This window comes from Acomys minous, assembly GCF_964271855.1.
Source record: "Acomys minous genome assembly, chromosome: 16".
Classification (NCBI taxonomy): domain Eukaryota; kingdom Metazoa; phylum Chordata; class Mammalia; order Rodentia; family Muridae; genus Acomys; species Acomys minous.
In genome coordinates, this window is record NC_140498.1 from 55,147,879 (window position 1) to 55,163,658 (window position 15,780).

The 15,780-nt window shown below is 46.5% G+C and overlaps 1 protein-coding gene and 1 long non-coding RNA gene across 2 annotated transcripts in view; one reads left to right on the plus strand and one right to left on the minus strand.

The window, feature by feature from the left end:
- LOC311587097 overlaps positions 1 to 12,243 on the plus strand; it is a 39,674-nt gene extending 27,431 nt beyond the window's left edge. The window contains exon 4 of the long non-coding RNA XR_014775780.1: positions 11,874 to 12,243. This is a non-coding gene — a long non-coding RNA (uncharacterized lncRNA). The remainder of the gene's footprint in view (positions 1 to 11,873) is intronic.
- Positions 1 to 15,780, minus strand: part of RXFP2 (relaxin family peptide receptor 2) — a 64,513-nt gene that overhangs the window by 4,464 nt on the left and 44,269 nt on the right. Inside the window, exons 12-17 of the mRNA XM_084763569.1 lie at positions 14,115 to 14,186; positions 13,938 to 14,009; positions 11,130 to 11,201; positions 8,441 to 8,670; positions 7,356 to 7,766; positions 3,485 to 3,703 (exon numbers count right to left, since the gene is read on the minus strand). Coding sequence (XP_084619695.1) covers positions 3,485 to 3,703; positions 7,356 to 7,766; positions 8,441 to 8,670; positions 11,130 to 11,201; positions 13,938 to 14,009; positions 14,115 to 14,186 — 1,076 coding nt within the window. The remainder of the gene's footprint in view (positions 1 to 3,484; positions 3,704 to 7,355; positions 7,767 to 8,440; positions 8,671 to 11,129; positions 11,202 to 13,937; positions 14,010 to 14,114; positions 14,187 to 15,780) is intronic.

Consider the following 15,780-nt stretch of genomic DNA (forward strand, 5'->3'; position numbering starts at 1 on the left):
CAAACACAAAGACTTATAATGGACATACTTTAAAAACCTGTACTCTACCAAATTGGAAAATCTAAAAGAAATGGGTAACTTTCTCAAAGTACTACTTACCAAAGTTAAATCCAGATCAGATAAACAATTCAAATAGACCTAGAACCCCCGCCCCCCCCCCCCCCCCCCGTGAAATAAAATCAGCCATTAAAAGTCTCCAAACAAACAAACAAAAAAAGCCCAGGGCCAGATGGTTTTAGCACAGAATTCTACCAGACTTTCAAAGAAGAGTTAATACCAATACTCTTCAAATTACTCAACAACATAGAAATAGAAGGAACACTGCCAAATCCATTTTATGAGGCCACAGTTATCCTGATACCCAAACTACACAAAGACTCAACAAAGAAAGAGAATTATGGACCAATTTTCCTTGTGAACATAGATACGAAAATACTCAGTAAAGCTGGGATTGGTGGCCTATGCTTGCAATCCTAGCACTAAGGGAGGCAGGTTATCTGGGTGTTTCCTTGGCAACAGAGCCCCACTGTCAGTTTGTGGAGAGCAACCCATTGTTTTAGAACAGCCTGGGTTGTTGGGAGAGCCATAGGACCCCACTGACCAACAGCACAATTCAATGCAATCCGGTCTGGCCACTGGAAACCTTGCCTGGTTACAAGAGTTGGCCTGTTGAGACTGCGTATCCCTCATTACTAAGAGTCCTCACTAGGGTCATCTTCATAGATTCCAGAATGTTTCCATTGCACTAAGTTTCCATACCCACCCTCCATATGCCTCCCAATTCCAGTTAACAAAGCTGAACCGCTACAGTTAGAATTCCGGATCTCTGGAACTTTGCATTGGATGTTACACTTTCAGTGCTGAAAATATTTTTTACGCAGTTTTTTCACCATCAAAACAAACAAACAAAACAATTATGTGCCAAAGTGCCAGGGTCCATGACTGTGACTAGGCTTGAAGATAGAGACTTTCAAAAAGTAAGTAGATTCAGTTGAGGTAAGCAATTTGGGTTCCTATTTACAGCTGACAGATGCCTGTGTAAGAGGGACTGAACACGTGAGGATCCACTGGATGACAACACAGAAGAAAGCGCAGGTGGAGGACACAGCAAAAAGGAGCCTGTTTAAGGTGGCCATCTTTACGACTGCAAGAAAGGCCTTGGGTAAAACCAAACCTGAAGACACTCTGACCTTGGCTAGCCAGTCCCTCTGACTGATGAAAAAAAAATTTATGGAATAGTTTGTTATCCTGGCCTTAGGGAAGAATACAGCCCCAGAGAGTTAAACTCATAGAACAGGGAAACCATTTGAGAGCTATCTAAAGGGCATGCCGGTGACACAAGGCTGCCACACAGACCAATGGCTGAGTCACGACAGGAACAACAAACATTCATCTCCCTCATGTGGGTGGGCCCTTCTTTTTCTTCCCCGACAACCAGGAGAAGTGTCTGGGGCAAAGAAGTACATCACTGGCATGAAGACAAGAGTCGGGAGCCAAAGGGGCCAAATCTCCATCTATTCCACAACTCCTGGTCAGCCCCAGCTTCCTTATGTCACTGTGAAAAGTCTTTCCTGGAGCTCACCCGGTCAACAGCCTGGTGTGCTCCTGACCCCTGACCCTCCCCAGGGCAGTTCAGCTCCTAGCGTGGCAGCTGAGGTTTTCACTTATTGAACACCATGATGCGAAAAGCTCCGTGGAAAATGCAAAGATGCGTGAGACCTGTTCCCAACCTTTCTAAAGTTTATAATTTTAGGAGAGCAACCGGCAGCTTTAAGATGAAGGCTGGTGTGGGGCAGCTCAGGTGAGGCTAACCAGCAAGGTGGAAACACGGCCTCGCGGGTGCTAAGAACTGGGTTGGCTGAGGAGAGAGAACTTGCACTGAGCCTCCAGGGAGAGGTGTGTTTGCTGGACTGCACTCTCTGAAGAAAAGCCAGCCAACGTCAATGTCATATTGGAGAGGCACAAAAGAGAAGTCGCCACAAGTTCAGATCACAGACCACATAAGGGCTGGGTGGGAGGTAAGACATAGAACAGAGATAGTCCCGCGTTTGGACCTCAGTACGTCAGCAATGGAAGCCAACAGACAGTTAGGTCCCATTGAATTGGGAATGGTTTGATCAAAGAGTTGAGCTGCCCAGGTAGGGGTCATGGGCGGGGAAACACTCAAGGGTCATCTGCGTCACACACAGCTGGATCTCCACCAGTGAGCTAAGAGCAAACTCTCATGTCACCTGTTTTCACCCCCCAGACCAGCGAAGTCTCCCAAGAGCTCAGCTCTGACCTTCCGCGGCCTTCAACCCCACATGGCTCGATGGGTAGGCATGTTTGACGCAAAGATTGAGCAAGAGGGGCCACTTTGCACCAGGGCATCTGACCAGACCTCACATGAGTGCATAAGGCAGGAGAAAAAAAGCTCCTCACGGCTGTTGATAATGTGTGCATCAGGCTTTCCACATGCCGGACTCGGGGCTGCCATAACTCCAGCCCTGATCAGTTGAGGCAGCAGATGACCCAAGCTCTGTTTAAGAGTGAGGATAAATCCCTGGGTGGCCCCTGGCAGCTGTGATCTTAGAAAGGGCATCAGGCAAAAATGCAAACCCATGCCATGTGACTTTTTCCCCTGTAAAGTAAGGCTGTGTGCTGGGTTGGGGTGTTTCCACAAGTCGAGGAGCACTTCAAAGCTGGATATGATGTTTCATGGTGGGGACTGCGGAACAGGGCTGATGGTTTTGTCCAGATGTGGGCATGTGAACATGGCGGGGACTGGGCAGGAGACCTGTGCATGCCTTGGACCCCCACCCTGGTACCAATCTACAAGTCCTGGTGGAACTAGAGAATGTATGTATGTATGTATGTATGTATGTATGTATGTATGTGTACGTATGTGTGTATGTGTGTGTGTATGCGTGTGTATGTGTGTGTATTTGTGTATGCATGTATGTGTGTACATGTGTATGCGTGTATGCATGTATGTATGTGTGTGTATGTATGTTCTATCTGTCTATCCATTCATTATTTGTCTATCATCTATATCTGTCTGTCTATCTATCTATCTATCTATCTATCTATCTATCTATCTATCTATCTGTCTATCTATCTATTTATCTATCTGTCTATCTATCTATCTATCTATCTATCTATCTATCTATCTATCTATCCATCTTTCATATTCTTGCCTAAGAACCACTAGCTAGCTCAGGTAGGAACAAGATACTTGGTTTATTTTCTCTCTTGCTTTAGTTTTCCCCTCCTCCTCCTCCTGTTCCTCCTCCTCCTCCTTCACTGGAATTCAGCACTGCCTACCTTAGAATTTTAATATAAGACCCTGGGATGGGAGTAGTGATTTTTTTTGTATTGGTGTCATAGGTACTTACAGAGAATTTACTACGTGCAAGGCACTCTCCTAGACCGTGGCCTTGTCAAACACAGGGCCTAAGGAGGCTAAGGAGGCACCGTGTGCCTGGGGATGAGGAAAGGGACTGACCTGGTATCTCCACTTGAAGGAGAGACAGGACTTTAACGACAAACACGGGAATCCAGCAGATGGCATCGGAGAACACGATAAAAAAGAACCGGTTTGCGACAGCCACCTCCTTCCCGATGTGGTTCCTCACTTCTGCTGTCTGGAGGGCTGTTTTCTGGATGGAGCAGAACATGGTGACGTAGGAAAACACGATGATGAGGAAAGCCAGCAAGTTCACACCTGTCGGGAAAAGCACACTTGGCTCACATCACTCTGTGCAGAAGCATCAGCCACGGGGCTGCTAATACAGCTCTGGGCACTGAAATTTCCCAGAGGCCCCCTGTCCTATCTCCTTGGAGCCACATGGCTAACCGTCCCAAATTTAGAGAGTAAGATCAAGAATTGGGTTTTGATTAGCCTTAAAGGGGGGATTTCAAAGGTGTTAAGTCCTTTATGAAGAATTAGGCCTGGGAATTCAAATACCACAAAGCAAGACTGCCTTACCCCTCCCCCAACCCCATTTCTCCTCTTCCTCTGTCCTCTCCCTCCCTCCCCTCCTCCCTCCCTCCCTTCCTCCTTCTCTATCTCTCTCCTTCTCTGCCCCCTCCCTTTTCCCCTCCCCCCCCCCCCCCACAAGATCACACTAAGTAGCTCTGGGTGGCCTGGAACTCACAGAGATCTTCCTGTCTTTGCCTCCTGAGTGCTGGGATTAAAAGGATGTGCCACCATGCTTGGCAAGACTGCTTTTCTAGAACTTGAAAAACACACTCTCATTCTCTGTCTCTGTCTCTCTCTCTCTCTCTCTCATTCACTCACACTTTCTACCTCTTACACACACTCACACACACACACGCACACGCACGCACGCACGCACGCACGCGCACACACACATACACGTTGTTTTTGTTTTGTTTTGTTTTTTAGTTCCTGGAAAGTCAACCCTTAAGGTAAGGGTGTAATTATAATGCATGTCTCAAAAAATAGATAACAATCTTAGTTCCTTGTCTTACACATATAAATAAAATAATCTTAGAATTTATCATGAATATAACTGCCTCAGAAGCATTATTCTTTATGTTTTAAGTGCTTTAATAAATACAACACATTAAACCAAAATGCATCTTTTTTTCCTTTTGCTTAGGATGCTCACAGATTTTAAACTGTTGGGGTTCAGAACCCTTCGAGCACAATTTAGAAAAGAGATAAAAATATTAAAAATACAACTAAATGAATCACTCTTTCAAAGGCAAATGGTCTCACAGATAATAACATTGACTTCTTGTTCTCTTAGCTTGCTTTATTCTTAGTGTAATTTTTAAAAATCCAAAATAGTGATTATCAAATTTTTTTTAATAAGCATAAAATTTGCATATATTTCCAGAGTTGCTACAAACATTCTTAAGCTGAATTTAGACTATGTGGAAGACTGGTAATGGCTGGGGAGAACGGTTTAAATTCAAGGTTATTTTTATCCACTGCATTTCACGTTCCATGGACTGTCACCATATCGCTGTACAACAGAATTTTATAACCCAGGTTTGTCTGAGGCCTCTTGTCAGAAAGTTTAGCTTGGCACAAAATAAAACGATTCTGTTGTAGGTGCTTAACCCATTTTAGCTGAGTCTTACACTTTAGCTGTAAAAGCCAGCCACATCTGACTTCCTGAGCATCTTGACTGGGCCTGGCCACTGTCCCACTGTCTTTTCCTGGGACACAACTCCCACCCCCCACCCCCCACCATCCTCTCTCTTTACTCGGCTGTGCTTCCTCATCCCCGGAGCTTCATTTCTCCTTCGAAGCCTTCTCCAGTCCTCAGATGTGAGGCCTGTAGGACACCCTGTACTCTTCGCCCATGGTGCTCACTGGCCTGCATCTGAGTGTCTGCATCCGGATCTCTGTTCTGCAGTGTCTGTGAGGGCGGGGGCTGCTATATCTCTAGTTCTTAATATTTGTACAGTCCATAGAAGATGCCCAATCAATTCTTGACCTCCTAAGTAGACTCTAGTGGGTAAACACAGGTGCATGCCTGAAAGAGAGCTCTATCAAGGGCACCTGTGCTCGGAGCCATGAAGAGATGAGCCTGGAGGAAGCACAGACAGTCTATACTATCCTGGGAGGAGCATACTTAAGAAGACATGGCTACCAAACAAGACTGGTGCCTGAAGACACTTACCAAAATGATGTAAATATAGAATTTCATATTCAGAGAAGGAGAAATGAGAGCGGAGGTTAGGGTTACCCCAGGATGGGCTTTAAGTGACCCATTTAAACTTGACCTTAAAAGTAGTTGGGGACATTGGTGGGTTTCTGATCAGAGGGAAATAGGTGTTTTCATAGCCAAGGCTGCTGAACAGATGGACGTGAGGAAGGGAGAATGCAGTCTCAAAGGCAGCAGGGCAGGCGGGGCTACAGTGCAGAGGCAGCAGGGGCAGGCAGGGCTACAGTGCAGAGGCAGTAGGGGTGGGCGGGACTACAGTGCAGAGGCAGCAGGGGCAGGCAGGGCTGCAGTGCAGAGGCAGCAGGGGTGGGCAGGGCTGCAGTGCAGAGGCAGCAGGGGCGGGCAGGGCTGCAGTGCAGAGGCAGCAGGGGCGGGCAGGGCTGCAGTGCAGAGGCAGCAGGGGTGGGCAGGGCTGCAGTGCAGAGGCAGCAGGGGCGGGCGGGGCTGCAGTGCAGAGGCAGCAGGGGCAGGCGGAACTGCAGTGCAGAGGCAGCAGGGGCAGGCAGGGCTACAGTGCAGAGGCAGCAGGGGTGGGCGGGGCTACAGTACAGAGGCAGCAGGGGTGGGCGGGACTACAGTGCAGAGGCAGCAGGGGTGGGCGGGACTACAGTGCAGAGGCAGCAGGGGTGGGCGGGGCTACAGTGCAGAGGCAGCAGAGGCAGACAGGGCTGCAGTGCAGAGGCAGCAGGGGCGAGCGGGACTGCACTGCAGAGGCAAGGTCTCAGAGGAAGGCAACAGCAGTGGCAGACAGGCAGAATCATGAGGCTGGGGAAATTATGCCCAAGACAGCATCAAGGAGCTTGTTGTTGAGGAGGATGAGGGGCAGGAAGAGAATAAAATGATGTGTCTTAGGTCCAGGAAGGCTGTGGGGGCAGATGTGCAGCGTGAGTTCCCTAACAAGGGGAGTAGGGGCTGTCTCCCATTCTGTTGCCTGCCGCCGGATCCCTTTCCCCTAGCTGTGCTGCCCTGTCGGGCCTCAGTGGGAGAGGCTGTGCTTAGTCCTGCTGCGATTTGAGGTGCCAGGGTGGGTGACACCCCTTGGCTGCCTCCCTTCCCTGAGGAGAAGGAGAGGGGAGAGTCGGGAGAGGGGACATAGGTTGGTACCTGGAGGGGAGGAGAGAGGGTGCTGGGATCAGGCAGTAAATTTAATGTCAAGGTCTAAGCCTGTAGGTAGGTTATTTATAGCAGAAAATATAGACTCATCATCTCTAAGGAAAAAAAGTCATGGAATTTATTTGTATTGAGTGACCTCAAGAGCTATGCTCGCAGAAGGCAATGAAGCTGTGCGTGTTAGGATAATCTGCTCCTGAGCCTCCAGACTTTCATTAATATTTATTTAAATTATAACTGCATTGTTAAAAAAATTAATAGGGGTTTGAGTAATTTGGTAGGATTTCAGGAGTGGGCACTAGCTTCAGATTTTTCCAGATCACACACACTGTGAACAAAAAACAAAAAGAAAGCGGGATGATTAAAAAAAAATCACCCAAAGGTCCCGAGAGCGCATCTTTGTTTTCCACACTAAACCTCAGCAATAAAAAGCTTAATAAGAAGCGTACAAAACGCACAGTATGATTTTTGTCTGCTTTCCGGAATGGACAGATCCACATCCGATGGTTTGTGTCATCTCTAGAAGAACGGTGGCGTCTCTGCGAAATGAAAAGTGAAAATTACCTAAGAAAATCCCAAGGGAGTACCCTCGGCTTCCAAAATCCTCTGCTTGGTCGTAATGAAGTGGGAAGCAGACTCCGTTTTTCCCGTAAAAGTTGCCGAAATAGTCCTCACTGGTGAATGGAACGGCGGCTATGACGAATCCGGCCACCCAGATGCCGGCCAGGACCACCGCTGTCTGGCGTTTGCGTAGGCGCAGGTTGCTGAACGGGAACACGATCACCAGGAACTTCTCCAGGGTCAGGAATGTCAGCAGCAGCACGGAGACTTCCGTGGACAGCGTGGCCAGGAAGCCCAGGAGGCGGCAGGGTACACTCTCCATCCACAGCAGCGCATACTTCTGGTACTGCCCTCGGTACTTGATGTCAAAGACGCCCACGGAGAAGAGGTACACCCCCATCAAGCAGTCGGCACCTGCGGGAGCCAAGCAGCCCAAGACTGCGCTCAGCCTCCCTCCTTCTTGTTTTCCTAGATCCCTTTTCCTGTACTAAACGATCTGTTGTAACTATCTAATAGACTACCAACCAGCCAAAGGACCTGATTTGTTTCCTAGTTAAAAGAAAGGACTAACATTTTCTGAGGGCTAGTATTTACGTGAAAAAAAAAGTACTACTTGTATAGTTAGTACGCTATTCTTTTTGTTTTGTTTTGTTTTGTTTTTTGGTTTTTTCGAGACATAGTACGCTATTCTTGACAAACAATGAATACCTAGCCATATTTTTTTCTGGACAGTGGCAGGAGGGGAGAATCTGAGCTTGGCAAGCATGTAGGTGTTTGTAATAGAATTAATAATAAATTAAGTTTACTTTAAAATCTCAAAATTTATCTCATCTTCCATCCCTCATTCATTGCCTCATGTTTTCATTTCGAAAGCACGATCCACACGGCTGTGTTTCCTGTTAAGAGCCCTAGAAAATACTTGCCCCCCAAAGTTAATTTGGATCGGAGGGTATTTGTTGTATATACAATCCTGTATATAGTATATATACAAAATTAAATGTGTGTACATACATACAGAATATATATATATATATACACACATGTCAGCTTATAGAGGACATTCTATTTACACGGAAAAGCATACTTACAGCAGAGGATTTTGATGGACATAGCGTGAGTAGTGTTCTCAGCCTTAATGAGAGATCTCACGGCAATGACGAGGAAATTCCCAATGCTGGTAATGAAAGCTATAACCCAGACAGACACTCTGAGGATACCGTTAGCCAAGAGGTCCTCAGATGAAGAAATACCGTCCGTAGAGGGCATACAGATTCGGACATGGGGGACATAGGAGCAGTAGCGGAAGCTCTTCAGATAACTGAAGTCAAAAGGAGAAAGAGAAGGGAGTCATTGGGCAGCAGCGATTCCAGAATTCCTACTGGGGCACAGGCTGGCAGTGGGGGGGGGGGGCTGGCGCTTGGCTAGCTGGCTAACTGTTGGGAAGCTTTACTGGTGTTACATAATTGGCTGGTCTAGGTGGTGCTGCTGGAAAGGGAGCGCCACCATATGGGACAAACGCTTCAGAAGTGTTCGGTTGTGTCTATGTCTGGAGAGAGTCAAGGGGGTGGGCTGGGAGAGAGCTGAAGAGATCAAAGCCTCATGGCTCTACTACCATCCCCAACCCGATTGGATATGAGTGTTCTGAAAAGGAGACCACTATTAAAAAAAAAAACAAAAAACGGTCTCTAGCCGATATCCCAGGAGGTCACTGTAAGGAGCCTATGGCTCACACAAATACTCTCAATTTGCACCAAGTATCTAGTTTCTAGTATGTAGTCTTCGGCTAGGAAAAGTGAGTCTTGCTGGCGCTGGGAGGATAAGCAGTCGCCTTCAATGCAGGGTTCGTATCAGAGTTGCGTTGAAGGACTTACATTCTAGAGGGAAGTTTGTTTGTTTGTGGTCAATGCACTTGTAATCCGGGCACGGGGACTCTTGAGGGTTGGAGAGGGCCAGCTCATCTGCTTGACGGCCACACAACCACCCCCCCCAAACTTGCATGTTTAGATTTTCTCCCATAACGCTCATTCTGTTTGTACACTTTGATGGTGCCTTGCTGCTCATTACTCGATTCCACCCCCATCCAATCCCTGTCCCAGCTGAATTTACTCCTACCATGTCCTAACTCAGTTTCTGCACCAGCAAGTCAGATGATGCCATGGCACTATGTGCAGTCCTCTCAAAACTCATGTGTGTGGCCATCCTCAGCTGCCTGGCCTGCTTCCACCCAAACACAGTGGCTTTCTAATCCCACGCAAGCCAGACCCATCCTCTCCTGACAACCTTGATATGCCTTTCCTTTGGATGCATTCTGTCTCAAAAGCCACATGATGAGCATCCAAATGCGCCATCTATTTCTTCTTTTGTTTCGCGTATCTTCACGGCATTTAATAGACATTTGCTTATTGGCTCACTGACTCTGGTTTCTGGCACATTCTTCCTGTCTCCCATCGCTACGTTCTCAGCATCACCATGTGCCTGTTGAAGGCTCAGGGCTAGCATTTCTTAGACCCACGGAGGGACGATGGGTTGCTGAGTGCTGAGTGTCTCAGAGACACCCAAGGTCGATTCCACTCCCGCGGGCTTGCAGTCCAGCTTGCTAACAGTTGGCATCTGATTAAAGGAATTTGACACCTGAGTTTATTGGTTTCTTTTCCTACCCTGGACTCCTGGCACAAACTTGACCCCCTTGGTTCTTTTAGGATTCCACTAATGCTCATTTGTCTTCAGGGAGAGCCATGTAGGCTCTCCCACTGTAACCAAGGGCAGGTGGGAGGGCTGGGGTGGGGAGTTAGGGAGTGTTTAACAAATGAAGACCAAGGAAGGAGAAGAAGGCAGGTCGCTCAGTAGGGGTGCTGTTGGTCCCTCCGTGACCCCGACTCTGGCTTTTAGAAAACCAGCTTCACCAAGCTCAGAAAAGGCTAGGTTTCTCTAGTCTGAGAAAAACTCACCTTCTGCCTGCAGCAAGTAAAGTATAGCCTCATGGCTTATTTATCTAACTGTGCCGCACGAAGAGAAAGGAACGACAGCACGCAGCTACGCGTTGAACACCTGTCTTTCAGGCACCACACCCACTGCACAGACACAGCCAAAGTGTTGTCTCCCCCCCCCAAAAAAGCACCTGAATTCACATCAACACTCTCATCGACTGGCTGCACCCAACTTGGGATCCTACATCGATTTCTCCCTATTTTTGTGGATGACAATGGTTAATTTTGAAATTAGGAACATAGAGATTATATACAGTTGATAAAGAAATGATCATGTTAAAAAAACACATATATGAACACAACTTACACAGTGCACTTTAGCCATATATATTCAAGTGACTTAACGAAACTACGATAAAGATGAATTACCTCCATTTGCAGTGCACTTTTAATAAGAGAAACAACACCTGGAATCTACATAGCCCAAATCTTAGAGCAGCCGACTGCTCATGTGAAGTGAATTAGGGTTTCCAGGTCTGCTGAGTACCCTTTAGCCAGGGCCTTCATCTGATGTAATGTGTGGCATTCTGGTACCCTGCCCTCTTATTGGGCCTCAATTGGATAAACATCGTGTTTCCAGAGAGAAGGGTCATTCATGTCGGCAACATCATTATATTGAACTCTATTTGAACAGGGACCAAAGGTGACAAGATTAAAAAGTTCTCAGTAGAAAAAGAAGACGTTTGTTGCATACAAACACAGTTCAGTGACAATTAGACAGTTGGGCATGAGAATGGCCGAATTGGTTCATCATGCCTTCTTTCCCCGCCATCCCTTCAGACATACATACATGTGAGAGAGGTTCCTCATAGGGTCGAACATCGCTGTGCTTATGTGCGGAATCTCTATCCTTTCCAGGTCTCTGGAAAATACACGCAATAGGTTTCGTGGTTTTTAGGGTTTAAACTTTGAAACCATTTTGGTGTTTTTTTTTTTTAAGATTTCTTTATTATTATGTAGACAGTGGTCTGCCTGCATGTACACCTGCATGCCAGAAGAGGGCATCAGATCTCATTATAGATGGTTGTGAACCACCCTGTGGTTGCTGGGAATTGAACTCAGGACCTCTGGAAGAGCAGGTGATGCTCTTAACCACTGAGCCATCTCTCCAGCCCTTTTTGTCACATCTTAACTGTGATGCTTTGAGAGTCTGTCACCAATTCAAATATGGATTAAAAAGTTCAAGGTAGACATCATGAGGAAAAGTATCACTAATATTGAAATCTCTAGTAAGCTGGAGCTCTTTGCCACTTCAATGCAGAATTGTTCTGGTAGAACACTCAGGTTTTGAAATGGCTCAGTGGCTGCATGCTTGCCTGGCAAACACACGGTTCTGGCTTCCATCGCCAGAAATTAAAACCAATAGTTGATCTACCAATGGCAGCGGGTTCTGGCGAGAGTCTAATGTTATGTTACACTTTGATTTAATCAGCAGTGGCTTCCATCGCCAGAAATTAAAACCAATAGTTGATCTACCAATGGCAGCGGGTTCTGACGAGAGTCTAATGTTATGTTTACACTTTGATTTAATCAGCAGTGCCACGGGAGCTTGGGAGGTTCCTTCCACAGCTAGAACTTCCGACCTGAAAGCACCATTAAAGAAAGACTTGTGGGAACTTGGATTTGCATATTCATTGCTCCCTGGCCTGAGCATCTTCAAGTGGAACCACAGAGGCAGTGGGAGGAGCGACCACTCAGCCATTCAGGACCTCAGAGGGAGCATCATTGTTGTGTTTCCTCCAGTCTCTATAACAACACATCTTCAAAGGGCCCCCGTGGCACCTGGACCGACATTCTGAGTTAGTTGGAGAGACAGTTCGGTGGGTAAGAGCACTGGACAGTCTGAGTTCATCCAGGAGCTTCTAAAGGTATGGATCTCAGAGGCCCCTTCAGGACAGTGTGAAGGCGGGGCCACCGACCTCTCCAGAAGCAAAGAGGGACAGGGCATCGGAGAGCACGGAGAATCTCTTGCTTGCAGCACGTGCTTAGAAGATGCCTTTCAAAAGCAGGCTCTCTTTGTCTCTCTCTTTTTTTTATCCTAAAGCTTTCGGCTGATCCGAATAAAGATTTTTGCAACAGGGTTTTGAATTTTCCTTGAACCAGTGGTTCCTTCACTTAAGAGTTGACTTTGTTTTCTAGATCAGAATGAAAACTTGAAGATATGGGGGCTGGAGAGATGGCTCAGTGGTTAAGAGCACTGATTGCTCTTCCAAAGGTCTTGAGTTCAATTCCCAGCATCCACATGGTGACTCACAACCATCTATAATGAGATCTGGTGCCCTCTTCTGGCCTGCAGGTGTACATGCAGGCAGAGCATTGTATACATAATAAATAAATTTGAAAAAAAAAACCCTTGATATTACAGAATCATTACATGACCCCTCGGAAAGCACCCCACACAGCCCAAAGTCTGTTAAGTTTATTAAGGTTAGGGCTGAGGAGAGTGCTCAGTGGTTAGAGCACTGATTGTTCTTCCAGAGGACCCAGGGTCACTTCCCAGCACCCGCACGGTGACCCACAACCACCTGCAATTCCAGTTCCAGAGATCCAACGCCCATCCCCGGCCTCCCAAACCACTGGCATGCATGCCCCATACATACCTGCCCCCATCATGAATGAATCATAAAAGAAGTCTTTAGAAAAATCACAATAATATATTTCTAGACCTTGGTTATTTATCCTCTAAGAACAAAGACCATGCTGCTGTCAGTGGGTACTCATTAATACCTGCTACAACCCCCAACTAAGTCTTGTGCTAAAAGTTCTAATAGAAGTCTATTTAACAAAATAAATGTGATATTGATGGTTAGACTTTGGAAGAAGCCTGGTGTGGCGGAACATGCAAGTAACCTTAGCACTTTGGAAGTGGAGCTCCATAGTAAGCTTGAGGCTAGCCTGGGCTCTGGGCGACCCTGTCTTAGGACGCTAGACAAGCAAACAAACAAAAGCACTGCATCTCAAACAAGCAAAACAAAACAGAAGCACCAGCCTTTAGAGTCAGGATGAACTAGATAATATAATATGGTTGTTGGTCAAGACAGATAATCTTGAGCCAGCAGATGGTCACCCAGGAAAAAGGAATCACAAAGTTTAAAGAATAATTGGCAGAATTCTTGGTACCACCAGAACCTCAGTTGGCTGAAATTCTAAAATACTAACCAACGCCAATTGTTCAAATGTTTGCCTTTGTTGAGCAGTTTTCATTTATTAAAGAGTCAAGATCAATTCTTATCCTATAATTTCTCCAGGGAGAGGGGACAGAGGAAAAGAAGGAACGATTTAGAGATTTTTTTTTGGTCAGTCTTTTCCAAAACAAAATGATTACAAATGTAATGCTTTGGGAGGCTCCTGGGATTAGATTCCCCAAGTCCAGTTCTCTGGAGAGACGTCTATGCAGCTTCAAACGCAGAGTGGCTCTTATGCAATTGAGTGGCCGACACTGCAACTTTGCTCCCACAGCGGACAGTGATGCTCAGGATTTCCTGGGGAGGCACGCCTCTCAGGGACACTTGCTCCAGCACCAGAAACACCCACTTAGAATTAAATACCCTCCTACTCGCTACAGCCATAACAAGCACAACCAGGGCGCTTTACTTACAGAGACTGAAGTTGTTTGAGACTTCCAAACTGGTTCTTGTGGACATACAGAGGAGGGTTGGACGACAGGTTCCTTTTTAACCATTAGAGGAAGGGAGGGGATACGTATGGCTGTTATTATTATTTCAGAAGGCTGAGACATTGCCAGTTAAATCTGATGATGGGGCGGGGCGCTTACAGCTTTTGGAGAAGATGAAGGTCACTGAAAAGGCCGGCTGGGAGTGTTGTTATCATATTGCTGGACAGGTCCCTGTTGATGACAGTGACAACCAAAACCAGTTACCCGGGGATGAAGTGGCAACGGCATCTCTCCCCCACAGTTCCCACTTTATCGACGCGAGACGAACTATGAATCCAGTTCACCCAGGTTGCGAACTTGTGACATGGCAAAGATCCCGTAGGTCAGCTGAGGGGTTTATTTTCTGTCACTGGCAGACCGTATGGCATCACGCGCATCCAGTTCCTGTCTGGAATTTCCTCTCACTCCTTTGCCAACACATTCTGGCTCTGAGATCTCTGATTAATTTCCTGTTTGGAGGACACTCTGCACATCTGCCCTCCACTCTCTGCGATTCCCACTCGTCCCACACATTTGTCGTCAGCTAATCTTTCTAAGGTCAAGTCTTGCCTCTGAGTATGAGTGGATAGGTTTATATATTTTAAATACATCTTCTCCCCTGCCCCCGCCCCTCACTCCTATCCTGGGGATTGAACTTAGGACCTCAAGCATGCTGGTCAAGTGCTCTTTCACCGAGCTGCATTCCCCAGTGGTTTAAATACATTCTTTTTTTCTTTTTTCTTTTTTCTTTTTTCTTTTTTTTTGGTTTTTCGAGACAGGATTTCTCTATGTAGCCTTGGCTGTCCTGGACTTGCTTTGTAGACCAGGCTGGCCTCGAACTCACAGCTATCTGCCTGCCTCTTAAATACATTCTTAAACAGTTGTGTTCTAGTGAAATATGATACCACTGTCCAACCTCGAAAGAATTATAGGGCAGTGACTCTGAGACTGTGACAAGGAGATCTGTTGCTATGGGAGACACAAAGCTGCTAGGTGGGTGGGGGTCTGGTACAGTTCTCTGAGGAGAGACAACATTAAAAATGAAACCTCGGTACAATCTCCTAACTAAGGGTAAAATAAAATACCTTTCAGTAATGTGTATTGATGTTTTGTCTGCATGTATGCACACCACGTGCATGCAGTTCTCATGACTGCCAAGAGAGGGCATCAGATCCCCTGAGTTACAGCGGGAACTCAACACTGGTCCTCTGGAAGAGCAGCTGGTGCTCTTAACTGCTGAGCCACTTCTCTGGCCCCCAGAGCCGTAACATCTTAACTATTCTTGATATCGTGTGATGGATATGGGGGAGCAGAAAATAACTACAGAAGTTTCTTCCTAAGAAAGTTCATTTATAGTAAGAGCCAGAGTTGCGATTTGGATGTCATCAGCTGGCTCTCTGTCTGCTCCCCAGTGCCTCATGTCCGGGAGGGATTGCCCAGTGAGGACTGTTTAGGCAACTGGTGCATACCCTCAGCAAATATTGAGGTGGTTTTGTGGAATTCCAGATAACTCCTGAGAGAGTAAATTAAAAAAAAAAAAAAAAGAGTCTGTCCCGACTATCTGGTTTGCTTCCTGTCTCACCATGTGATGAATTGGTGAATCTGGCTGGTGTTGGGCTTTCAGCCTTTAAAACTGCAGGTTAAACAAACTTCTTTTCCCTATAAAGAACCCAGCCTCGGCTATGTTATCCCAGGGACAGAAAGTGGACAAATGCAACTATATTAGAAGGCAAGGAAGAAAGACAATAAGAAGAGATAAATGACCAGTCTTGGTTATGGAAATCAA